Source organism: Mixophyes fleayi, chromosome 2 (assembly GCF_038048845.1).
Source record: "Mixophyes fleayi isolate aMixFle1 chromosome 2, aMixFle1.hap1, whole genome shotgun sequence".
Lineage (NCBI taxonomy): Eukaryota > Metazoa > Chordata > Amphibia > Anura > Limnodynastidae > Mixophyes > Mixophyes fleayi.
The window spans coordinates 270,588,409-270,616,221 of record NC_134403.1 but is presented as its reverse complement, the minus strand read 5'-3'; the positions used below and the strand labels follow the sequence as shown (position 1 = coordinate 270,616,221).

The 27,813-nt window shown below is 38.3% G+C and overlaps 1 protein-coding gene across 1 annotated transcript in view; it reads left to right on the top strand.

Annotated features, from left to right (window-relative positions):
- Positions 1-22,663, top strand: part of PLXNA2 (plexin A2) — a 249,656-nt gene extending 226,993 nt beyond the window's left edge. Inside the window, exons 23-32 of the mRNA XM_075196217.1 lie at positions 4,436-4,502; positions 5,241-5,387; positions 5,547-5,706; positions 6,532-6,635; positions 11,447-11,546; positions 14,932-15,122; positions 15,930-16,099; positions 16,630-16,842; positions 17,029-17,179; positions 18,690-22,663. Coding sequence (XP_075052318.1) covers positions 4,436-4,502; positions 5,241-5,387; positions 5,547-5,706; positions 6,532-6,635; positions 11,447-11,546; positions 14,932-15,122; positions 15,930-16,099; positions 16,630-16,842; positions 17,029-17,179; positions 18,690-18,785 — 1,399 coding nt within the window. The 3' untranslated portion in view covers positions 18,786-22,663. The remainder of the gene's footprint in view (positions 1-4,435; positions 4,503-5,240; positions 5,388-5,546; positions 5,707-6,531; positions 6,636-11,446; positions 11,547-14,931; positions 15,123-15,929; positions 16,100-16,629; positions 16,843-17,028; positions 17,180-18,689) is intronic.
- Positions 22,664-27,813: the final 5,150 nt, after the last annotated feature.

Here is a 27,813-nt window from a genome sequence, read left to right as displayed (position 1 = left end):
CAGATGCTGTAGCCAAGGTATCTGCTTTATAAAGTCAGGGTTTGCACATTTGGCCATATAATATAGTACATAGGTTTATTTTTAAATTCAAGATTAGGATATTGTTTTATATTATATGAATGTTTTTTGGCTCCCTGTTACAGTACCTCATGTTCAGTGCTCTTATTACCATCCCCCATGGGACGAATGCAGCAGAATAACATATTTGATGACAAATAATGTTGTCCCAAAATGTTGCCTTATTTCTCCCCTGCATTCACTAAATAAATGAACTAAGAAAACTTGCCGTGCTGCTGACATCTTTGCTTCTAAATGACTTTTCTGAACCCTGCAGAGATGTTGAATTTTCGAACCCTCTGGAATGTTGAACACTATCGGAGCCCCTTGCAGCATCTCCAGCTAAAATTTTTATATAGATAGATAGATAGATATAAAAACATATTTTAAATAGTTATTATTAGCTCCAACTAGCTACCACTTTTAGTTTTAGTAGACTGATTTTTAAGCTATTCTAATCATAGTTGGTGGCCATTTTTAATTGCCTCACCTCTGCCCCCCAGTTATGTAAGAGCATGCTCTTAAGCATAGGCTCCGATTCCAAATACAACAAGTGTGGTTTTGTGCACAGGAAATTGCCGTTGATTCTTGTGTGTCCGTTAACACAGAAACTGTCCCACAAGACACAATAATGGAATCCTTGTTAATTTCCCCTGGGGATTGTGGGAGAGAGAAGAGGAGAGAGGAGGGGGCGTCTGTGCTTCCACTGCCAGCTCTTAATATTAGTTCATCACTCCTACTGAGCAGGCTAAAAATAGGCACAGAATGAGGGATATTAACCCTTGTGCCGCACAGTTATTACTTCAGCCTGTCTCTCTGCATGTGTTTAACCTGTTCAGCACCAGGGTGTGCATGTATTGAAAACATAAGTTTACAGAGTTATTATAGAATATAAAACTGTAGTACAATTATAGGAAAAGGGCAGAATAAAGTATTAATCAATGTGTAAATGTGTTTAAATCAGGAAAGCAGAATAGTAGGGAGGACTGCAACCCCCCTAACCAGATCCATTGTTAACTAAAATGAGCAGGACTAGTTTGCATCTAGAGTGTCCAATACTTATTCCATGTCATTTTAGTTAAGTCACATCCTAAGCCAATCATGACTCTCATCTTCTCTCGGCCATTAATAAGAAATGTTCCCAATGACGTCTCTAATGCCGAGATATCAGGTGGTGGGGGACATCAAGAGATAGATTAACCCCGTTATGACCAGAGAGATTTGCAGCACATTAATGCAAAGTCTCAAACACTTCCGCACCCCAGAGGCCTCGCAGCAAGGACACATCCATTATTTTTGGGAAACGGTAAATATTAATGCAGAGCAGGAAAGATCAGCCATAGCCTAAGGGAGAATACACAGTGAGGGTAGAGAGAGATAGAGTAAAAATCCAGAGCTGTATTCCGGCAATTTAATTACATGCTTGGTTGTTTCAAAATGAAATTTGTTTGGTGACGGGATACGGAGGCAGACAGATTCCTAGAAGAAGGTGGTGGGGTGAGGTCCCCAGAGGGCGGGGAAAGACAAGGGATGAAAGGGGCTGCTGATGCTGGTGTGCGTGATCAGGGGGAATAAGCAGCGCAGGGTTGCAAGGGCAAAGCAGGTAGTGTAGAACCAAATGCCACTTCCGAGGAGACCTTTATTATATTGTGATACAATGTTATTATCACTCATAATTAAGGTGTCCAGGTTTCCCTTTAAATATTTGTTCTACACGACTGCACTGGAGCAGTCTGCAATATTCACATTTTGCATTCGATAATCTAGCAGAACGTTACACTGATTGTGAAATGTATTACAGAGCACATTGCAAGACCACCTCCGTTATTCTAAGCTAATATTTCCCTCTAGAGTGGGAAAGTAGCTTTACACATCAGACCCTGAAATAAGCACTAATGGCTGAGCCTTTGCAGAAACTAGTTGTTTATTGCATTTCTGTCAGGGGCAGATTGGGCTGGGGGGCCATAGGCAAAACGAGGGGGGTTTTATAGTGCCTGGAAACCCCCCTCCAAACCTGGGGCACTGTATAATTGAGGTGGCTGGACTCTGCCCCGGCTTCACACGGCTCTGCTCGAAAAGAGAGAGCTGCGTGCACCTAACACTAGTGCCCGCAACATTGCCCATGTATATTATAGGGATAGGGAGAGTTGGAGAGCAGCCAAGCACTCTCTAAAATTATGGCCACGCCCCCATGCATGCTGGTCACGCCTACTGGCGGCGTGGAATGGAAACCCCCCTCTGCAAATCCTGCGTTTGCCCCTGGGGGCATCTGCCCCCTGGGCCGGTCCCATAGTGGGCTACCTTGGGCTGGGTCACTGTGCTACCTGCATTTTCTTTCCTTTAAAATGTTCCTAATAGGCTGCTGAGTTGAGTCTTGCCCCCCGGGCTAAAATATGCCAGCCCTCCCCTGGTCAGTATGTTATATTACATGCGTGATCACTTAATACTGTGTAGTGTAGGGGTGGAACTCAAACTTAGTGATGTGGGCAGCATTTGCTGCCAGCCAGCTACACTTTCCTGCCAGTGGTTCCCCAACATTTTGTAATAGGGTGAATTTTTACTTCCTGTTATCCATAGGATACTCTGGTTATATCAAGAATAGAACCCATCCTTTTAAATTGCTAGCTAGTCTAGTTGCAACTGCAGTGATTATGACATTACTGCATATACTATATTTCCATCCTGGATTAAATAATATTTCTCCTGACCTTTACCACCCAGATATCTAGATTCCAGTGAGTGTCATAGTACCCAATTATATTACTGACTTACTATGCAATGAGGTTATTATTCTATGAGTATACTGGTCACAGGATTTAGTAGGGATATAGAAAATTTTATATATAGGGGCGTATTCAATTGTCGGTTGAAACGCCGAAAATCCCGCGGTCCGCGCACTATTACCGTTATTACGGTAAGAGTGCGTGGAAAAACCGTTACTATGGTAATTTTCTCGCTGGATTTCAGCTCGCGGCTCCCTGAACCGCGAGCTGAAATCCAGCTAACTACTACCGTAATAACAGTAGTAGTTTTTACGTGGCGGGACTTTCGGACAATTGAATATGCCCCATAGTATTGATAACTGTGTTTGGACAGTTTTGCTGGCAGTCTGGGAACTAATATTCACTGACACAAATGATTAGTAGATACAGCTGAAATGGGAAAAAGGCAGAATAGAAATATCATTTTCTTCTGGAATTTTTATTTTAACTTTTACGTTATGTAAGAGACAACAAATTTTAGCCACTGCATCTAAAATATGTGATCCTTAGTGGAGCCTTTTAGGTTGTGACCATTCACGGCTGCAAAAGTACAACTGTGTAGTGCACAATATTACGTATCTCAGCCCTCCCTTCCCCCTTTACAACGGCTGAACACTCTGTGGGGCGCGTTCCTTTTTCAGTAAGATGAGAAAAGAAATGTAATAATTATGGCTGCTGTGCAGGGAAGAATATAAAAAAAGCAGAGATTTGTTGTAATAATCTCTGGGGTTTTTGAAAATCACGCAGCTCAGAAAAAATTACAGACGTTTTTTGAAAGGCAGATTTGTTCTTCCTTTTGTGAAGCTTAATGTGCAGTGTGAACGGCTTGCACAGGATTAAAAACAGGAGAAGAAGGACAAAGACCACTTACTGTATGCATGGTATGCTACCTTCCCTGCACCGAGGTAGACTCATCCAGCTCTGTTCAATTATACAGGACAGTGATCTGCTCGGGGAGGGTGTGAAGACTATAGCTTACTCTCTAATGTCGTCATGAACTTGGGGACTGCTGTAAAATCACCAATGGTCACTTCACTAAATCATCACATCCATAATTTATAATTGTATGGCTTTCTAATTATTGTTACTAACTTTTCTGCTGCCTTCTCAAGGATATAAATTAAAATATATAAGTTGATCCTATCCTATCTAGTTGTGTGCTGAAGATTTTAGCCAAGAGGTACCAGGTTTTCCACTCCCACCTCCCTTCCATTTTCAGCAGAACAGAACTTGGCTGCAAGCCACAAACACTGTGATATTTTTTTATTTTGTTGAAATAATAGTCCTAAATGTGCAAAACAGCTTAGTGCTGCAGACATGCCGATAAGGTTAAATATTGTTTTCCTTCCACGAGAAAGAAGAAAAATAAAAACAAATCACATTACATGTAAAGTTGCCAATCAATCTTTTACATTTTGGAATAAAAATTTGTGTAAACAGACGTTTTTGTTGCATTCATAGACACATGAACAAAACTTGGCAGACTAGATGGAACAGAAACAACATTAAAACTCACAATTATAAATAAGATGGATACTATTATGTTGCATTTAAAAGCTAGACAGACTTGTGTCGTGCGACACCACATTATAAGACTGCCATTTTTCTTTCTGCAGGACCGAGTCTGTGGCAGAGAAGATGCTTACTAACTGGTTTGCTTTCCTTCTGCATAAGTTCCTTAAGGTATGACAACCAGCTGTATGTATTTGTTTCTATTTATTTTAAAACTTTTGTCACAGACATCACAATGCTCCAACTTAATACTGCAACAAGAAATGGACACACCAGTGTTTGCTCACATAAATATGTGTGTGATGGAAACAGTGCATATTTCTGTGTGAGTGAAAAGACATACATGTACAATACACATATATGTATAGTATGACTGAGAATAATACATACTGTATATGTGTGACTGAGAACAGTACATATATATGTACAGTATGACTGAGAATAATACATACTGTATATGTCTGTGACTGAGAACAGTACATATATATGTACAGTATGACTGAGAATAATACATACTGTATATGTCTGTGACTGAGAACAGTACATATATATGTACAGTATGACTGAGAATAATACATACTGTATATGTGTGACCGAGAGCAGTACATATATATGTACATTATGACTGAGAATAATACATACTGTATATGTCTGTGACTGAGAACAGTACATATATATGTACAGTATGACTGATCATAATTCAGAATAACTTAAGCACATATATATTTACTGATCACTGAAAACGTACCCTTTGCTTTTCATTATATTATGAGGTTTCATTCTGTGGCCAGTATTATGACAGACCAACTGTTGCAAAACACAAATAAAAAAAAACACTTGGTGATTGTATATTTTAAACAGATACATCAGGATGTGAATAGTCACATTTTTTTCTAACTATTATTACAGGAGTGTGCCGGGGAGCCTCTTTTCATGTTACACTGTGCTATAAAGCAACAAATGGAGAAAGGGCCTATAGATTCAATCACTGGAGAAGCCCGTTATTCACTGAGCGAAGATAAATTGATTCGGCAGCAGATTGAGTATAAAACACTGGTAAATATAACAGAGTCGACAAAGGGGAGTAATAAACTTATGTAGGATACTGAAATTCTGCCCTCAGCGGTAAACTTCTATTTTCTCTCTAATTTCTGAGGTTGCATCTCTATTTCTCCGTCAATCTTGTCTAAAGCAGTTTCTTTTCATTCTTGGCAGATCCTAAACTGTGTGAACCCTGACAATGAGAATAGCCCAGAGATCCCGGTGAAGGCCTTAAACTGTGACACTATCACTCAGGTGAAGGAAAAGATTTTGGATGCGGTGTATAAGAATGTGCCATATTCTCAGCGTCCAAGAGCTGTAGATATGGACTTAGGTATGTAACTATAAAATTATTTATTTTCCATTTTTTTTGGTTCAACTGAATATTACCATGATTGACTATTTTAACTGTACTGCAAAATGGGTGTTGTATTATGAGCAAGTCTTGTTGAATTATTTTTTCAATTATTTCTGTGCAGTTTTCTCATATAATGCATATACTACAATAGAGAACGCCAAGGTCACCCAATTTCAGATTTGTATCATAATAAAATAAAGAATTGGAAACCCAAATGATTCAGTTCAGGGACCACGCACAATGGCGGCACATTTTAAGTTTCTTAATTTCAGAATGACAGCATGTTATGTTCGAATGCTGCTTGGACAGAACTGGGTCTGGCTGTGTTTGTACTTGATTAAATTGTCTTATCTTCAAGAGCTCATTTCAGAATGTGAGCAAACTTCTCTAGACATGCAGACATTGGGCCATTTTTCCCCAAGCCCGCACGCTTGTGCTGTTCACATGAGCAGCAGCACAAGTCATGGGTCAGTCTGTAACGGTGGAAAATCATGATGATATTAATGCCTGCATGATATTAGAGCTGTTTGCTCACATCCTAGAGTGTCTGGAATGTGGCTTTAGCAAATTCTGAGAAACTGCTCATCGCAACAAGCCCTTAAGTGGTAATAACTGTGAATCTCTGAACATGTGAAGTCTCTGAATTCCAGCTTGTTTGGGGTCCAAGTACACACATTTTAGAAAACAAAACATAAAAACAAAAGCATCATAGGATATGTCTTCCAGTTGTAAACAAAAATATTTGCATTAGAATATCTTTGTTTTTAATTTTTTTTTTATTTAAACACTTTAATCTGGCAGAGTGGAGACAAGGACGCATAGCAAGGGTCGTTTTACAAGATGAAGACATTACAACCAAGATCGAAGGAGACTGGAAGAGACTCAACACACTAATGCACTACCAGGTACGTCATGTGAAATGCACCAAAAGGAAGAACCAATGACATTATATGCATGCTTTCTTGTTTGGTTGTCCAGCATACACACTGTAAAGTCGATATAGAGAAGCTCCTGTTAATGAAAGCTTATTATCTAGATCAGTGGTAGACACCCTGGGCAACTTGGTAAAGCTCCAGAATTTTGACACATATATTTTGAAAAACTCATTTATATCAATACAAATTCTTTTGAGCAATAGGAACTCATTATTAGCAACCATGTAAGCCAAGGTATATCCAGTATCTGTAGGAAAATAGGGATTCCTAAATTTTTTTAATAGAATCTGATAATGTAGAAGTCCTAAATTACACCAAGTAAGCAATAAATTACTGTTGAAGTACATAGGGTTGAGAAGGTTGAAACAAACTAGTAGACAGCTTGGTGGGTAACTGACAGGAAGGGAACCAATGTAAGGTCTGGTAAAGGGCAGCCGCAAATGTTGATCACCAAGAAAAAGGTAAATATGTCCAGCAGCAGTTCTATGCTCTCTTAAAGGGATTGCAATTATTATGTATGTTAATTATATATACGATTAGGTCATATAAATGCTCCATTTTCTAAATGTTAGTAGTAAAGTTATAAGTATCTTCAATTACGTTTAGTAAAAATTAACTACAAAGTTAAATCCAAATTATACTTAGTATGTAACATGAGTCTAAGGCAGTGATGGGCAAACTTTTTCAGGAGCGGGCCAAATAAAAAAGAAAAACTTTAGGCGGGCCAATATAATTTATTAAAAAACTCAAATATCGAAATATATAATACAATTTTTTTGAATGGGACGGGAGGGTGTTATATAGCAGTGTTACCTCTATAAGTGCAGCGATCGTACAGACACAGCACTTATTTCAGCAGGTTGTTGCAGATCCGTCTTTCTGGTGAGCCACTAACTGACAACACAGCAGCCAATCGAAATCCGCCTTAGTATATGGCCCAGCACATCTCTTCTCACATGACTTTCAGCCATTAGGGGGCGGGCAGGTGTTTCAGTGATTGACATACGAAGTGTCCTTTTAGGAAGGAGGATGAAGTGTAATGGAGGAAATAGCTGGGAAGGCATAAAAATGAAGGTTCTGACACACAGGGTCGGCCCTAATAATTTTATGCATATTTTAATGAATTTTTTTTAAATATTGGCGGGCTGGATAGAACCTCTTAGTGGGCCGGATCTGGCCCGCGGGCCGTAGTTTGCCCATCACTGGTCTAAGGTATCCCTCAATCCCTGCTCATCGTAGTTCACTTAGAACATGTGTAAGTGATATAGTCACTGTTCATGTGGCTAATTGGAAGATATTTAGAGTAAAAAGTAAAAGAGCCCTTGTGCACAAAGTTTTTAATATAATTTTTTTCAATATCCACTAAAGCTTAATAATAATAACAATAATTTATAAAACAAGCCACACTTTAAACAAATCAATGACCTTGGCATTTGTTTTTTGACGCATGTTTAAGTGTGAGCAGTGAGGGATGTTTTCCTTATGGTTTAGATGTCGCTGTGACTACTTTTTATCCTATGGTTTAGATACTTTGCCCTCAGAGAATAGGCCATGGGCAGCCACATGGTCTTATGCATACTAAGCGTGACTATATATTGTTGCATATTAATTTCTAGACAGGGTGCTAGTTGTCCTCATAAATGTGAATACTTGACTGATATATGTATTGCACTTTGTGACATAATCTCTAATGGATAGAGAGTCTAGCAGTGCATTAATTTGTGCTGAAAGGGCACTAGAGTTAGGTTGACTTAATTCTGTTGCTGAGATATAGCTTTCAATGTAGGATCAGCAGAATGAAGCATCAGTGCCACTTAGCTGATGTTTCCCATCTGTACATTCAATACCTTTTTGTGGAATTCACTAAACGTGTGGAAGCCCTCTCTTTTTCTAAAAGAGTCGTGTTTATTGGTTTTAGACTAAGGGGGATATTTATTAAAGAACGCATTTTGAAAACGATCGCAAAGATAAGGATTGAAAGATCGTGAGTATTTATCAAAAAAACTTCAACAGGAACAGCAGTCATGAGAAACTACTGTTCATTTGAAGTTGTAAACTCACCTTTTCACCTATTACACTGTCTCTTCTCTCCCGAACTGCTGCAATCCCCAGCAGTCCTGTGTGCATGCACCGACTGAAAACAGCACTTACAGAAAGACAGGGATCATGTGACAAGGAGGGATCATATGATACTTATTGAGATTTACTTAACAACTGAGAAACTACAGCAGATGTAAAGCTGGTCACATACAGGCTGATCCAGTGTGAGCAACAAATGGCAGCATCACTGTTCAGTTTCTCCAGTTTGGGTGGCAAATTGAACAAGATCTGGCAGTTTAACGTTCGGGTCGAACGAACTTCCAGTCCACATGGAGCCTCTTAGTGTGGTCAAGAGATGACGACATAGACTGATAAAAGTCATCTCCTGACTATGTATACGAGCATGCCCATTAAAGACCTGACTGCAATCAGATTATTATTCAACACCAAGCGATAATGGACAATTATCTGATATTGCTGGTGGCATTACTAATTAGAAAAAGTGGAAAAGGAAAGACACTGATTTAATCTTGGTGCACTCTTAAAGTCCCAAAATTATGTAACAAGTTAATTATTGAGATCAAAGTATGAATATTAAAACTTGACTTTTATTAGGATTTGCATAAAAGTATTTTATATAGTATTTTATTATTATTATTATTTATTATTATTGCTGGTGGCATTACAGCTTCTTGGACCAATATTAGACTTTATGCGAAGAGCTGAACAATGCAACTCAGGTTTGATAAAACAAATCCCTCTGTATTAGCATCCTAAGCATAAATGAAAAAGACAATAATTACTGGAATACCTGATAATCAAAATGGAATGGAGATGTAGGAGAGTGAGTCAAGTGCAGAATTTTGACAAAATATGAAATATTCGTATTCTGTTTATATTATCCGGTCTAAAGCAGGGGAGAAGTGGGGATTTGGGGAACCTGTTTTGCCCACTCTCCCCTCTGCAATTGCCTATGTCACAAGTCACATGTAAAAAAGACACTTTCTTCTTTACAGTCAAATTATTCTTAGGTTGCCCAGCACAGGAACCAGTATTTCTGTGCATGTGTTTCACAAGAAAAGGGTTAAATAGAATGCTACTCTGCTACTTAAGTTGATTTATACATAAAAAATAATAATAGAATTTTTCAGAATTCTCATTATAGGTCAGCTTTAATGGGTTTTCACTGTTTTCATTATTTCACTTACTAGATAGGAATACGTGCAATTGCAGTCAAGTGAATTATTTCTGACTGCAAGGGAAAATGGCTTCAAATGTTACCAAGTGGAAGCCACTTCATAACCAGTGAGGCCATGGTCAATTAGGCCTCTGGAACTTTTGTGCCATACAGCATAATCCCTGTGTTGCACAAAACACCTGTCATAGAGATAAAGGATTTTATTTCTTTGTGAATTTGTTGTAAATTAAAAATATGCAAAGAGGATAAAACTATGAAGCTGCTTTTTTTTTTTTTTTTAAGAGAATATAACAGAATCTCGTTAGCGCTAATATTCATCTACAGTTTGACTTTTCCCTAATTAATCCTCCTGATGTAATGGAGGGACAGGTAATTTAAGCCTCTGAAAGATGGCTTTATTGCTTGTCCACCCATAAATCACATTTTTATAAAGTTCATAAAACCGGTTAGAATAAAAAATGGTTTAATAAGAATGCTTTATGGTCCATAACATTATGATAGCTGCTTATTCTCTTTGTGCTTCAGCCTTAATTAAATCAGCTGCATTCTCCATCTTTAAGAACGGGTGGTAAATGAGAGAGGCTTAAATGTTCTTTAAAAAAAAAAAAAAGTGGTTCTCGCATGCATTAGCCACTCATATAAAATATCTTTGAGGACTTCTTGTTTGGATTCTGGGCTGAGTTATGTGGAAACACTCCTAGTACAAACATCACTTCATGTGAGGAAATGAGTCACATTATCAGACTATGCAAGATCAGTCACAGCAATGCTATTGTTTTCTTTAAGAAAAAAATTCTCAACTTGTATCGGAACAGACAATCAGGGCTGCTTTCCATGAGTAAAGGTTAAGATCATAGCGCAAGGCATGAAACGTCATTGTCTAAGGCCATGGACCTTTTTTAACCATTATTTTTTTAACTGCTTAGTTACAGTGCAAAAACTTTATTATACACATAATGCACTTACCTTCCATGTAAAATATAAATGATAAAACAAACGTACAGACCACATGGTCATGTTAACAGTTACTGCAGAGGGGGTATTCACTTAATACTCAGGATCTGATAGATCTTAGTTTTCATTCTTTGATTCTGATCCACTTGGTACATTGACAGTATTCACTTGACCTTTCTATCTTCCACTTCAATTGGACACTGTTTTTATTGATGCAATGTTTGATCAAAACCTACACAATAACCAACTTATTATTTTTATGATAAATACCCCAACATTGAGGAGCTACAGTTTCCATTCCTATAGCTTTTCTCCCTTTGTCTTAATAACTTGTCACTTTTCTGTAGAACAGTTGCTCTCTATACAAGAAAAACATTAGCGTGACTTTTTCTTTTTGAAGGGCAAAAAATGTTTTTATTTTTAGGTGACATTTTCTTAAATGTGCTTATTAACATACATTGTGACACAAAGGTAAATGTTTCAGGTTTAACGGCCGAGTTATGGCAATTGTTATATAGCTTCACTTCATTGACAATCACAACAGAGGTCAGTAAAGCATTAAATTGACTATGTCACTATTTTCGTACAGGTTTCTGATCGTTCAGTGGTGGCTCTCGTTCCCAAACAAACATCATCATACAACATCCCGGCTTCTGCAAGCATATCCCGAACCTCCATTAGCAGATACGGTGAGAAAATGATTTTCTAGTAGATTATCAATATACTCAGAACAGCAATAACAGATACAATATGTTGTCAGTATGTAGAAGAAAAGAAATATCTTAAAAAGATTGCATAGTGCTTTAAAAATATGACACTAGGGGCTAGATTTTCTAAACTGCGGGTTTGAAGAAGTGGAGATGTTGCCTATAGCAACCAATCAGATTCTAGCTTTCATTTTGTAGAATGCACTAAATAAATGACAGCTAGAATCTGATTGGTTGCTATAGGCAACATCTCCACTTTTTCAAACCCGCCGTTTAGTAAATATACCCATAGATGTATGATACTCAAAGTAATACAAATATTTCAGAATGATATAGTATAAAATAGCATATGAAATTGTTATATTTACTAGGGAAAAAATAACAACTGCCAATGGTGTTGGCATTGTGTTCTTAATTTCATCAATACCCACAAAATTAATTAATTACATATTAATTAATTAATTTCTGTAGAAATTTGTGCCATCCAGTCTGCGATATAAATGTAGAGTTGTAGCCCTGGAGAAAATAAATAATGACAAGGTTTAGGGTTGTAGTTTATCCATGGATGAGAAGTTTTTTTTTATATGATGTGGCTCTCATATATATGTGTTCTTTATATACGTAAAGTGATACATTCATACTTTCAAATCAAGTGACATTATGCTAGAAGTGGACAGGTACTGCAGACATAAAATGGTGCTATGCATATAAATGTGTAATAGTCCATAGTGACTTAAGATATATCCTTTCATTTTATATCACTTTAGAAAAAAAATCAACATGTTGCACCTTTGTATTAAATAGGCCCCCATAAGAGGGACTGTGCTAGATCCTTGAACATACAGAACCAGCATCTTTTTTTTTTTTTTTTTTAAATCCGAAAATACTTTATTTAAAATTTCCACAAGTGACATTACACACAGAATGTATAGCATAATACTTGAGAAAACCAGTGACTTGACACAGATCATGTACAAATCATATTGACATATGAAAGCCAAAGGACACAAAGGCACAACAAAGAATGTTGGAGCGTTTCATCCTAAAGCAGATTGCAACAACTATTCCGTGCGGCACATAGCACATTATATGCCCAGGATACCTGTCTGGCTAAGTGTGTTGTTAGAGTAATCCAGCATTTTCTGTGGAGAAAATATTGCCATCTTAAAAAAATAAAAACTATTCACGGTATAATATAATCAGCAGGAAAATGTGAATAAAATGCAAATAAACCAACAAATCAAAGCAATAACCGCATCCCAATCTAGGACTCACAGGGTTACTATTCTCAGCAAAGATTCACAGGCGACGTTTCTATGCAGATCACGGTATAAACTGCATAAATCTTCAGCCGCTAACCGTCTGCTAAGGTGGCAGCATCAGTAACATTTGTCTCTCTCATTCATTAACATGTAAATTATGAAAATTGGAGCAAACACGATTATGGTAGAAAGAAAGAGCATCACAACATATTATTGGGAATCAACAATACTGCTGATCGGTGATTTGTGGAACAACGCTCAGTAAAAGACAACATAAAAGCTGTATTTTTGGCTGCTGCTAGTCCCTGACATTAGCAGCAATATTAATGGCCACACAGGGATTGTACATTGTTTTGAATTGATGGAGATGTACATGGCGCAGAGACTAGGAAGAATCATTTCCTAACAGTAACACTAGTGTCTGTTCCGTCTCTCTGTCCAACAGTGACTGCGGTAACGTGTCTAGTCATGCTTCCTGCATCCCCACTTAAACAGCATAATTGTATCTGCTTTTGCTTGACAACAAAGACTATCTAAATTAAACCTCTGCTGCCGTCTTCTAATTTGACAGCATTTTTATTACTAAATAGTGCTTTCTTTGCTAAACTGGGATAAGTCTTTTGCTGTTTCCTTGGATAAACTGCAAAAGAGACTTATGGTTCATTAACACTGGCAGCTTTTGCTCGAGAGCCAAAGTCATTTGACTTTCCATACATAACCCTTACAAGGCTGCTTTACATATAAGAATGGCTGTGGAAATCCATTAGATAGAGAAACATTAGATGGGGAGAGAGCCAGTGACATGTGGCAGCTGGTGCAGAGAACCTTGTAGGGTATAGGAGATCTGCAGTCTAATTTATATTTCACCACTAACAATTATTTCTAATTGACATATGTTTGTCAACATGTTTCTTTGGTGGGGAAGTGAGGGGGGGTTGGTTCAGGCCCATACGTATGAGTAGTATACATGTCCACTTTTAACATTTCTTCCCCGGAAGACCTGGGGGAGAAGTTATGTGACATGGGGTAGTAGGAGGGCGTGGTGACATTTCGCGCGAATGGAGGGGGTGGAGCTTAATGATGCAATTAAGCCCCACCCCCTCCATTCACTCCTGTGAATTTCGCCAAATTTCGGGAGTTTTGCCTACTCTTCCGGGAGAAAATAGGCAGGTATGATGAATAGGCTGAGTTCTCGGTCATTTTTTTTCTTCTATATGCATTTCATTTTAAACCATCAATATTTATTTTTAATTATTGTATGATACATCTATTTCTTTTATACAAAAAGGACATGGCATAAATTGGCATTATTAAATCACGGCCTTACTGTACAGTCATGGGGAAAAGTTTTGAGAATGACACAAATATTGGTTTTCACAAAGTTTGCTGCTTCAGTGATTTTAGACCTTTTTTTTCAGATGTTGCTATGGTATACTGAAGTAAAATTACAAGCATTTCATAAGTGTCTAAGGCTTTTATTGACAATTACATTTATATTTCTTCACTGTAAAAGCTAGATTACAGCTGTGGGTAAATTGTGCTTATTATAGTGCTTGATAATGCTATTTTATATTCATATGCCTCTCTCTAATCTGAGTGTGTACACTGTGTTACACGATGAGATTACAGACCACATTAAGATTTTAAGATTTGTGCCATTGAGTAAAAATGTTTTCAAAATATTATATAAGGCATAAAATGGTATATATATAAATTGATCTGGCAGCATTACATTTTTTGCAAACCGGTCTGATAGCAAGTATGCCTGGCTATTTAACATCTACTAATTGTGAATTATAGTTGCTGTAACCTCAAGCATCCAATCAGACATTTTCTTTCCTGTTCTTAGAAAATGACATAATCGGAGAGGTTGCCATTGTTACCTTTAATTCTGCACCAGTTTTCTTAAATGCTTTTCTTGTCATATATTTCCATTATTTACTTCACAATGTTCTGCCCTAGTTTATTGTATATAATGTATTGAATAAAAAGTATGCAATCTTGTACTTAAGATAACAGTATTATCTCTCCATCAGTTGCATGTTTGCCCTTAACAGTCCTATCACAATGTCAAAAAGACCAATACATTCTAATTTCTTTTATAGACTCCACATTCCGCTATACAGGCAGCCCTGATAGCCTACGTTCTCGTGCCCCCATGATCACTCCAGACCTGGAGAGTGGTGTTAAAGTCTGGCACCTGGTAAAAAATCACGAACATGGAGACCAGAAAGAGGGTGATCGGGGGAGCAAAATGGTTTCGGAAATTTACCTGACGCGGCTGCTGGCTACAAAGGTAAACAGTGCTAAAAGTTATATAGAAATGTTTTTGTCCATGTTCTACCAAGAATGGTTCCTGTTCCAGCATGCCAGGTGCTTTACTGTCCAGTTTAGCTACATATCTGCTTCTTCATCATTGTTGTGGAATATATTTTTTTTTAGCAGCCAATGGTATAATAGAATATGAGATTGATTCTTATAAATATTTTATGGTATCCTGGTGTCAGGGAACTCGGGAAAAAGGCAAAAAGTTACAATAAACTCCAAACGGATCATTTTCAGGGACATTGATTCAGCAACATAACTCAATGACTGCTGATAGCAATTTAAAGGATAATGCCAACTTTTAAATTAAACATTTTAAAAATTAACCTAGCCCATTGTTGCCATGTTCCAACTCTGGAACTCCCCTCCACTATGCTGTTGGTGTGTCTGAAGAACTTGGCCCCCTACAAAGGAGGACCCGATTAAGGCCGGAGCAGATCACTATGTCAGCACTGTCTCCTGGCTCTGTTATAATGCTATTTTAGGTCGCCAGTACAATGGTCCTAGAACAGTAATGATTTGTGACGTTTAGTGTTGTGGTCCTACTTCAACATGAAGATGGCTGAGACCTATCCTAAATCGAAACCCTTCTTTGTAGGGCTTGATTTATTCATGACTCCAACAGCACATAGAAAATGAGGGTCCCAGAGGAGGGACCCCAACCATTGAAGTAATTAACTTTAAAGCTACCATAGGCAAACCCATAAACTGCTTTTAACTGTATAAACAGGAGTGTATAGAACTTAAAGTACTCACTTATCAATGATTTCTTCTGTAGGGAACATTACAGAAGTTTGTGGATGACCTATTTGAGACGTTGTTCAGTACAGTGCACCGTGGGAGTGCCCTGCCTCTTGCTATAAAGTACATGTTTGATTTTCTGGATGAACAGGCGGACAGACATAGCATCTATGATACAGATGTAAGACACACTTGGAAAAGCAACTGGTAAGTCAATTGGGAAGGGAATAGAAAGATTATCAATGGAGATAATAAGCCACATGATAGCTAAATAGGTTATACACTGGAAACATATTGGGCCTGATTCATTAAGGAAAGTAAAGAAAAAAATTGAGTAACTTTGCACCTTGACAAAACCATGTTGCATTGGAGTGTGTGGGGGGGTTAATTTAAAATGTGATGGCAGATTTATAGTTGGGGTAGGTCATGTCCTAGATCAACTTTATATTTCAATGTACAAATAAGCTGTCAAGTATTTGTGTGCTACATAAAAAAGCAGACAGTATTTATCTTATGTGCAAAGTATTAAACTAATTTGCACCCCTTGCATTGTAACATGCTATTGGAGAGGAGAAAACTTACTCATTTTTTTGCCTTACTCTCCTTAATGAATCAGGCCCAATATGATTTAATATTAAACAACAGACAGAGTGGATAAGGACAAGTCAGGTAAATTGTCAGATTAAAAAAAAAACCTGCTAACTAATCAACACTTGCATTTTCTTCCTTTTATACAGTCTGCCACTCCGGTTTTGGGTGAATGTCATTAAGAATCCACAGTTCGTGTTTGACATTCACAAGGGCAGTATTACAGATGCCTGCTTGTCTGTTGTTGCACAGACCTTCATGGACTCTTGTTCCACCTCGGAGCATCGACTTGGGAAAGATTCCCCCAGCAACAAGCTGCTCTATGCTAAGGACATCCCGAACTACAAGAACTGGGTGGAGAGGTCAGTACACAGAGCCTGCAGCAATAACTTTTATTGTATTGGTTTTAATAGAGTGAATTAATTTATATTGCGATAGAAGTACCAATTGCAGATGCCATTTTATATGGCAATAAGATTTTATATATGACTGAAGTCATAACCTTAATAATTATATGATTGACTCATGTGACAACTTGTGCTTTGCAGGTATTATGCCGATATTGCCAAGCTCCCAGCCATCAGCGACCAGGACATGAATGCCTACCTCGCAGAGCAATCTCGTATGCACGTATCAGAGTTTAATATGCTAAGCGCATTGAACGAGATTTACTCTTATGTCAGTAAATACAGTGTGGAGGTAAGAAATGACAAGATGGCCTGAAAACTACAATTTAGATGGAAGCGACATAACCAGGCTGAAGCCTAATGTTTGTCAGTGAAAGTGTATGAACTGTTGATAAATGGAAGCAGCGCTCAATTGCCCAATTTTGCAAGATTTTTTAAATGTGTTCAATCTGTTTGTCATACCTGGGGAAGACGCCTTTTCTGCATGACAGAAGCATCCGAAAATGGATCTGTGTCTGTTTTCTATACCTGCATAGTTAATATAACAATGCAAGTTGGAACAACTATATTTCTTTTTACTGGTGAAGGGAGAGAATTGTGATACAGATGCACCAAAAGGGCAATGTTTGTTTGAAGTTTATTAATATAAATATCATAAACAGCTCTTAAGTAACGAGGATCGATTAGTAAAAACGAGAGGCGTTTCAACAATCTCATACTAGCTACCATGCCTGGAGTCCATTGTTCACATGGTTAAAATCTAGATTTGTGTGGAGATCCATAAGATTTAATATATATACAGAATTTGTGTATCTGGGACCAGGCGATTCACCCAATCTCAATGGTTTTCTTACCTCTGTGGCAGTCAGGGGAGGATTTCTTCTCTGTTGCCTCCAGCTTGTTGTTGATGTAATGTATTTTTTTTAAAAAAATAAAAGGTTACATAACCTATAAAAAAAAGCTTCTCATATATTTGTAATAGAATATACACCCCTAATGTGACAGCTCAATGCAGTGCAAGCACATAGAGATTAAGGGCATATGGGATTAGGATTTTTTGTTGTACTTGTTTTTAATTTATATTTTATACTTCTTTTCCTGATGAGCCCTGGACCGAGGTGGTTTCATAAACTATGTCCTAGGACTTGATACTGGGTATGATTACCAGCTGAGTAGCCAGCTGAAAACTACTACATGGTGACGCAATATTAGCTGCTCAAATGTCATTGTTTAGATCACACCAAACCAGAAATTTCCAGGTTGAAGGGCCTGTTTATGTATTGTGATAGCTTTACCTGACGTGGTAAAATATACTATCCAGGGGCCTGATTCATTAAGGATCTTAACTCAAGAAACTTCTTATTTCAGTCTCCTGGACAAAAACCATGTTACAATGCAAGGGGTGCAAACTAGTTTTCTGTTTTGCACATAAGTTAAATACTGACTGTTTTTTCATGTAGCACACAAATACTTGATAGCTTATTTGTACACTTAAATTTAAAGTTGATATTTGTGTGCTACATGAAAAAACAGTCAGTATTTAACTTATGGGCAAAACAGAATACTCATTAGCACCCCTTGCATTGTAACATGGTTTTGTCCAGGAGACTGAAATAAGAAGTTTCTGGAGTTAAGATCCTTAATGAATCAGGCCCCAGGTCACCAGAGGATCAGGTTTTATATTACATTTAAAAAAAAAACAAAAAACCCAACACATTTCATTTACCTAATAGATATGGACTGTACAATATAAATTACATATTTCTACACTGTAGATAAAATCTCCAATTTCTATTCTACAGCTAATCACAGCCTTGGAACAGGATGAACAGGGGCGTCGACACCGCTTAGCCTACAAAGTGGAGCAGCTGATAGGGGCCATGAGTTTTGACAGCTGAATTTTAATGCATCCCCTCAAACACAGAAAGGGGATAGACTCCTGGCTCGGACTCTTATGACAAAGAGCGTCAAGCTTCCATGGACATTCCTTGCAACTGTGAAAACTCACATCAAGCATCAGTAGGCATTACAGTTGATTGCCTCGCAGAATGAGGAAAGCAGCCAAACCAGCTCCACACTCACCATTCTTTCTGAGATCCTGAAGAGGTCACCTGAATTCCACAAGCCCAGCAGGTTGCTGATTGCATGTTGTATGTAAATTAAGAGACTGCATAACAAGAAAAGACTCAATTGCTCTCTCTGTTTGGTTGTTTGTTTAGCTCGTTTTCTCTTTAAATGACTCATATTTTTAATATTATTTATTGCTTTTGGGAAGGGTGTGAAATGGGGGAAGAGTACATTATTTTTCATCCCTGAATGAGAAACAGAAAGGGAAGTTTTCATAGATTTCAATTCTTAGACAGCCACTCTTGGCATATTTTGCACTGGTTCAATGATGACTTTCAAGATTTGAAAAACAGAACTGTGGAGCTCTGTAATGTATATCCACCACCAGCTGGTCTACCAGAGGACTTACGCTCCATCGTGTGTCTACTTTGAAACTGTACAGAAGGTCACGTCAAATTCACCAGCTAATTCAGTTATGTATTCCTCATTTCAAGAGGCATGTGTCCATTAACCCAGTGGAATGATCCTTTAGCATCTTTATGATCCTGTAACAAATTCCATTGCTTTGTGTACTTAAACTGTGGCCTACAGCTTTTCCCAGGATGTCTTGAGATCCATGAAAATACGTCTAACAAGCTTGGTTGTAAGAGTATAATGTGCATTAATAATGTGTTAAACTGATTTGGGAATATTCAGAAGAAGACAACATTATAAATTTCATACAATTGCATAATTGCCATGTTACCAACCACCAGTTGAATATGGCATATTGAAAATATTGCATTTGTATACTAATATGCATAACAGAATTCCTTATGATATATAGCCCTCATAACCAAAAACCACATCAATGCTAATATTAAACATGTAGGTTATCATAGTAACACTACTCGTGTTGCTTAGTGGCTCAAACTGGGGAATTGTCTCTAGGCAGAGATAATATTTAACTAGGGAACATTGAACATAGATGTTAAATATATGAAAGCCTACTCTTGAACTATCTTCTTGTACTCTCATTGCTTTTAATGTGATCATTACAGAGCTAGGAGTCCAAGGACCTTATGATTTTATTGAAATCCTAAGGCCATGTAAACATAGCCTTTTGCATATATTTATGCTGTCCCATTACAATAAAAAAGTTAACATGCTCTCCCATATCATCCAAGGCCAATTTTGCAGTTAAGAAGACCTAAGCGAAACATTATTGACATTGTGCCAAACAAACGATCATTCACACAGGTTCGGCATTTCATCTGTAGTTACTTTAGTATAACACTACCAATGTGCTGGTTTGGAAGTTTATGTATAATTTAGCTATGTGCCAGTGTGGTAGTAAGTGGATTTTGGTACAAAGCAGTATTGAACCTTGACTACCATCCAAAACTGTTATTTTTGTAATTGACTGAAAAAAATAGAATTTAAGGTATATTTCTCTTATAGATGACAAGGAGTATTAAATCTTAGCATTACACTCCACGGTGTCCTAGCTAGAGAATGCTTATTCTGTAATAATCATAAAAAGGTGCTGGCTCATTTGAATTCAAATTTTACAGTTTTACAATGCAAATGTGTTTTATGATCATTGCTATTTTTTTACATTTATCCTAAACACACTTAAAACTGCAGGGTTTATGTTTCACATCGCCTTAATTTTTTCCATTTGTTCATAGAGAAATTTCTTCTTCCCGATAAATTAAAATGTCTTCAATAAAATAGCCGGCAGCACATAGCCATACAGTGTAGGGTATGTCTGAGACAAGTCCAATAATCATTACCATGATCTGAATATACATTTGGGTATTATTGTTTGTGTTGTTTCTCAAGGACCACTACAAATATGAAGATCTCATTTAAGAACAGCTTACTTTCCATGAGCTAGGGCTATCACCAATATGACTCATCTGTGTCATTTCAGATGACCAGTGCTGGCCAAGCACAACTGGGATATCACTGACAATATTGGCCTGATATCGCCACATGTGACCCTCAAATAAGGGCAGTAATGGAGAATGATCCAGACAAAATCGATTAAATTATTTTTGTGCATGTCTTGTACTCAGATGAGTTCTATCTGCCTATGTGTAGTCATCTGGTGACAACACTAACCTGCTTGGCTTTACCATCGAGTGGCTGGATGTGACTAATATGGCCACATCTTGGTGTTTGGGCTGAGTGGCATTTGATCAGCTCAAGTCACAAACTGACAGACATTTACTCAAGGATGTTGTCTTTTAAGACCTAAGGCATTATATAAAATGTGCTAAAGTGTATTGAACGTTGGTCTTTATTTACTTACATACTTCCCCTAAAGAAAACTGTAAAGTTACCAGTGGAACCAATATTAGCCCCTGCCTCTTCACTATTGCTCTCCACTCTTTCCTGCATCCTGTTTACCACATGTTGTAAGGCCGCAAGGTATCTTCTCACATGGGATGAATACAATAGAGGAATGCGTCACTAGCTCTATTAAATTACCACCTGGATCATCTGCTAGCCAGGTAACCATGTGCTCAGTGTAGTCAGAAGCATTGCCCGCCAGGTCATATGTTTACAGCAGCCATTACTTGAAATAGCATTGGATATTTATTTTGTATCTCTTTGTTTGTAATTTTCGCTCTTGGAACACCTGCCTCATGTAATTTTGATTGGTGGTTTAAGTAGGTCTGTCGCAACATTCCTTAACTTACTAATTTGTACAGTGCTAAAGTAGACGTCTCCTGTAAGTAGTTTCAGGGGATCTCTCAATGTTTCTAACAAATTTTAGAAAATCACTATGTTCAAAAAATGTTTTAGCTAATAGAGATTTGTTTATGTATACGGTACACTTTATGTACCGCCAGGAGAATGTGACTAATGCAACTCCCTTTCAAATGCAATTTGCCAATCCCCCACCTGCAGACCAAAGCCCCCTTTGACCTTCTGTCACTCAGACCCACTTGCGTCCAAGTAATATATTGCTGGGCAATACTTTGCTGGCCTTTTGGGTATTCAAAGGTTTTATCTGTATGTGACGTTTGCAAATGTTGACCTGTACTTCAGCCTGTGCTAACCCCCGTTGTCTCCTGCATTCCAGAGTTTGTTAAACCATATGCCTTCTTGCCAAACACTTATATAAAGCAAATAGTTACTGTATTTTTGGTAGTTGAATGAAAGTTATACTGTATTGTTTATATTCCATTTATGTCTGTTTACCAAGAACTATAGGTCTGTTCTATTAACTCTGTTATCTCCTTTATATGAATTATATGCAGGTTGGAATAACATAGCTGACAAAAATGAAGGAAACAAAAGTATAAACTTGTGCCAAAATCTGGACTGTTCATTATTCCATAAATGTCTTTACTTTCCCAATGATAACACTTGTTTCTCAATGTGTCACATGATGAACCAAACCACCAAATCAGATTGCAGAATGTTGAGGCACCCAGCTCTCCAGTTCCACTGCACTTCTGTATGATAATTGTGTCTTTGTTTTTCCCTGTTATTTTTTTATGTCTGCCTTGCTTTTTTTCTGTCATTTTTACAGTTGTTGTGAAAATATGTAAGAAAGTTTTAATTATTTAAAAAAATGTTCGGAGACAAAAAAAGTTTTGTTATTATTTTAATATATTATTGTGTACCTATTGTAAATATGAAACACTCCTATTTTGCAAGCCAAGGACCCACTTTGTACTATTGTTATATATAAATAAAGTTTACTGGAAAAACAGTGTTATTTTGAATATAATTAACATAATAAAGTAGACTAGTTCATGGTTGGACCATACTTTCCAAATATATTTAATTTTAGGTTTAACCCTATAAAAGAAGATTGGAGAGTAAACAGATAGAATTTAGCAAAGCAGCCATACCAATTAACATCGACAAATCTATTAAACCATAATGGGTAGGAAGAACTGGAGTACATAGAGCTAACTAATCTGGTAGGTTAAAAATAAATAGAGACCAAGAACATTCAAAATTGTTTATTAATAATTAAAATACCATGGACTATTATCATCATCATCATCAACATTTATTTATATAGCGCCAGCAAATTCCGTAGCGATTTACAATTGGAAACAAACATTAATAAGACAATACTGCGTAATACATACAGACAGAGAGGTAAGAGGACCCTGCAAGCAAGCTTACAATCTATAGGACAATGGGAGTTTGAAACACAAGGGCATGTGCTACATCATATTGCACAATGGACCAGCTAGAATGCAAAGTTAAAAGTATTGAGTGGGCTGTGTGTGTGGCAGTGTTGGTCAGAGGGTTGTTGTCTTGCGTTAGCTGTGTAGAGGGTGGTAATAGGGTAACCTAGGGAGATTAAGATGGTGGTTGAGGAATATCATAACCTTGTCTGAAGAGGTGGGTTTTCAGAGAATGCTTGAAGGTTTGAAGACTAGAGGAAAGTCTTACTGTGCAAGGGAGGGATTTCCACAAAGTGGGTGCAGCCCGGAAAAAGTCCTGTAACCGAGAATGGGAGGATGTGATGAGAGTGAAAGAGAAACGCAGATCTTATGCAGAATGGAGGTGTCGAGTTGGGAGATATTTTGAGACAAGTGAGGAAATGTATGACGGTGCAATTTTGTTGACAGCCTTGTATGTTAGTAGAAGAATTTTATATTGGATTTGTTGAAATGAAGTAGAGACTGACAGAGTGGCTCAGCAGAGAAATAACGGTTTGCGAGGAAAATCAATCTAGCCACTGCGTGCAAATAGATTGTAGGGGTTCAAGTCTGACTTTGGGAAGACCAGTAAGGAGGGAATTGCAATAGTCGATGCGGGAGATGATGAGTGCATGAATTAATGTTTTTGCGGTGTCTTGTGTCAGATATGTGCGTGTTCTGGAAATGTTCTTTAGGTGTATGTAACATGATTTAGATATAGAGTTGATGTGGGGAATTAACGACAGTTGTGAGTCAAGGATTATACCTAGGGAGCGAGCTTGCGGGGTGGGATCTATGGTCATATTATCAACAGAAATAGAAATGTCAGGCAGGGAGCTTCTATTTTTGGGTGAGAATATTATTAATTCAGTTTTTGAAAGATTGAGTTTGAGTTGGCGACAAGACATCCAAGATGAAATGGCAGAAAGACAGTCAGTAACGCGAGACAACACAGATGGTGAAAGATCAGGAGAGGATAGACAGATTTGTGCATTATCCGCATAGAGATGATGCTGAAATCCATAGGAGTTTATTAGTTTTCCAAGAGAAGTGGTGTAGATAGAGAATAGCTGAGGACCTAGGACTAAGCCTTGTGGTACTCCAACTGATAAAGGAAGCGGAGCAGAGGTGGATCCAGAGAAATTAACACTGAAAGAGTGATTAGATAGGTAGGATGAGAACCAGGATAGGACAGTGCTTTCAAGACCTAGGGATTGTAGCGTTTGTATGAGGAGAGAGTGGTCAACAGTGTCAAATGCAGCAGAGAGATCCAGGAGAATTAGAAGAGAGTAATGGTTATTACTTTTTGCTGTGATCAAATCATTGACAACCTTGGTCAGCGCAGTCTCTGTGGAGTGTTGATAGCGAAATCCTGACTGAAGAGGATCCAATAGGTTGTCTGCTGTAAGAAAGTGTGTGAGGCGAGTGTACGCAAATCTCTTGAGAAGCTTGGAGCATGGGAGCTGAGAAATGGGGCGGTAATTTGCGAGAGAGTTAGGGTCAGAATTTTGTTTTTTTAAAATGGGAGTAATCACTGCATGCTTGAATAGTGATGGAAAAATATCAGTAGAAAGAGATAGATTACAGATTTTAGTTAGAGGGGGAATGAGCACAGGAGACAGGGACATACCAATTTGTGGGGGAATGGGATCAAGAGGACAGGAGGTAGAGTAGGAAGATGAGAAGAGAGTAGAAACTTCCTCTTCATTTGTGGTATCAAATGAAGAGAGAGTGTCAGAGGATGCTACAAAGTAATTGAACCAATTGCATGTCAAGGGAGATGATATAATTTCAAGTCTGATCTTATCAATTTTGTCAGTGAAATAGGAAGCAAGATCCTGGGCACTGATGGTAGTTGGAGGATTTGGGGCTGGAGGATTCAGAAGAGATTTAAATGCGTTAAAGAGGCGTTTGGCATTAGAAGCCTGAGCATAGATGAAAGATTGGAAGTAGGTTTGTTTAGCAGTGTCCAGAGCATTTCAATAGGAGTGGTAGATATCAGAATATGTGATGAAATCATTAGAGGTACAAGATTTACGCCAGTGATGTTCTGCTTTACGAGAAAGTTTTTGTAGAGTTCGTGTTACTTTAGTGTGCCACGGTTGGCAATGAATTCTACGCAAAGTATGTAGTGTCGCTGGAGCCACTTGATCCAGGGCAGTTGTTAGGGTTTGGTGAAAATGGGGTACTGCCCGATCAGGGGAGGAGAATGTAGAAATAGGGGAGAGTAGGTGTTGGAGAGAGGGGGAAAACTGTTGAAGATCAATAGAGTTGAAATTCCTGTGGCTGTGAGGAGGCTTGGAAGAGTTTGACACTAGGGAGAGTAAAGAACTGGGGGTGAGCGAGTAGCTAATAAGGTGATGATCCGATAGGGGGAAAGGAGTGTTAAGGAAATGAGAAACTGAGCATAGTCTAGAGAAAACAAGATCAAGACAGTGGCCATCCTGATGAGTAGCGGATTCAATCCACTGGTAGAGGTCAAGTGTAGAGGTTAGAGAGAGTAGTTTGGAAGCAGCATTGGAACGTGGATTAGAAATAGGGATGTTGAAATCACCCATGATGATGGTGGGGATGTCAGTAGATAAGAAGTGAGGGAGCCATGCAGAGAAGTGTTCAAGAAATTGTTGGTGTGGACAAGGGGGGCAATAGATGACAGAAACACGCATAGAGAGCAGGCTAAAAATCCTAACAGCATGTACTTCAAAAGATGTGAACGTGAGTGATGGGACATTTGGTAGAACTGGGAACTGTGGGGAGAGAAGTAGTCCAACCCCCCCCCCTCCATGTCTGCCTCCTGGTCTGGGGATGTGGGTGAAATGGAGACCACCATGTGAAAGGGCTGCAGGTGAGGCAGTGTCTGATTGCGTGAGCCATGTTTCTGTTATTGCTAGACTATTATAGGAAGCCTCTGAGGGGCATATTCAATTCTCGGCGGAAACGCAGAAAATCTCGCGATCCGCGCACGATTACCGTTACCGTTATTACGGTAATCGTGCGCCGAAAAACAGTTAATACAGTAATTTACCCGCTGGATTTCAGCTCGCAGCTCCCTGAGCCGCGAGCTGAAATCCAGCTACATATTACCGTATTAACAGTACTAGTTTTTCCGCGGCGTGGAAAAAGAACAATTGAATATGCCCCTGAAAGTCTGAAAGCTTGTATAAATAAATAAGTTTATTTACTTGTCAGGAGCCAGAACACAAAAAAGCTGCTTAAAAATCAGCAACATAACTTAAATACAGTACAGCTTCAGCGGTAATGATGTATAGAAATGTAGCTTTATCTTTAGCAACACAAAAAGTGATGTTTTCACTGCAACAAGCAGCTTAGCATACAAGTTAGTATTATGTTTCTGCAATTTTCCCAGGTCAGTCTGCAGCTTTACCTGAGGAGCAGACAGCAGTATGCTACTGGGGCACCAACCCAAGTTGGCTGCGGTGTAAATTAGCTCCAGCTTTTAAGTCTCCAATCTTGCTCTCATACACCTATGTGTACCAGAACAGAAATGACTCCTCATCTTCCCTGACACACCTCAGCTTCCAGATCATGACCAGCCGGCCAAAAATATGGAACCTAGTGGTCCTCATCCTTGCAGCCTTTTCTTCTAATTCTCAGGCCACGTGGTCCTTCAGTTCTTCTATCTCCTCACTGCCACACCTTTGTTAGTTGATGTCTGCTGCCTGTCACCAACATATGGCTGTTTTTTCACAAGCCCGAGATCTTTCTTTGGACTTTCCTTGCCCTGTATGGACCCAGTTGTTGAGACACAGGCTGTGATACCTGTGAGTGACACGTTCTTCACGGTTTCCTTGCTATAATGCAAGTCTGGTCACTTGTAAGACATTTCCCTCATTCCTTAATACGGCCGATTAACTGTCTTATGTCCCCCACCTCCTTTTTTGAGCATTTTTCCCTTCACTCTCACCAGATGTAGTTTCTCTCTTTTCCCTACTACTGACAGATTTTTCACCTCACAGACTACACCCCAAACTGTTCTTATCTACCCTGCCTTTGCCGATTTCACAGAATCTAGAGATCACGAGACAGTTGAACAAGCACTTACCAATACCTGAGGAGCAACATTCTACACCCACACAGGGCATCAGCCACCTCACTGCCCTAGACAATATTATTCCATACTAATTCCTTTTCTACACTCATTCTGAATTACCTAAAAAATCTCACAAATGTTTATTATTCTTATTAACCCTCTTTGGCATTTTCCTTATAATTACAATTGTTGCAGCTTCGCTATTAACTCTCCTCTAATATACGCTTATATTTCTTTCCAGTCTGAATATCTTAACTGCAGTATCCTTAATTTGGTGGTAGAATCTAAGACCTTTTAAAAGTAGTCTCTTTCTCTGAATTGTTCTGCATCTTCTATCAATTGGGGTAACAGTGCTCTGTCCTAAGCCATCTGTTCTCTATCTACACCACTTTTGAAAAAGTAATAAACTCCTTTAGGTTTCAGTATCACCTCTATGTGCATGACACCCAAATTTATTTATCCTCTTCTGCTCTTTCACCATCTTTGTTGGCCCACATTATTGAATGTCTTTCTGCCAAGTCATCTAAGATCTAAGATGTCCTCTTGCCACCTTAACCTCAATGGTTCGAAAGCTGAGCTATTAATCATTCCACCATTCAGCAGAAGCTACTTATCTGATATCTCTCTTTCTGTTGACAACACAACAGTAAA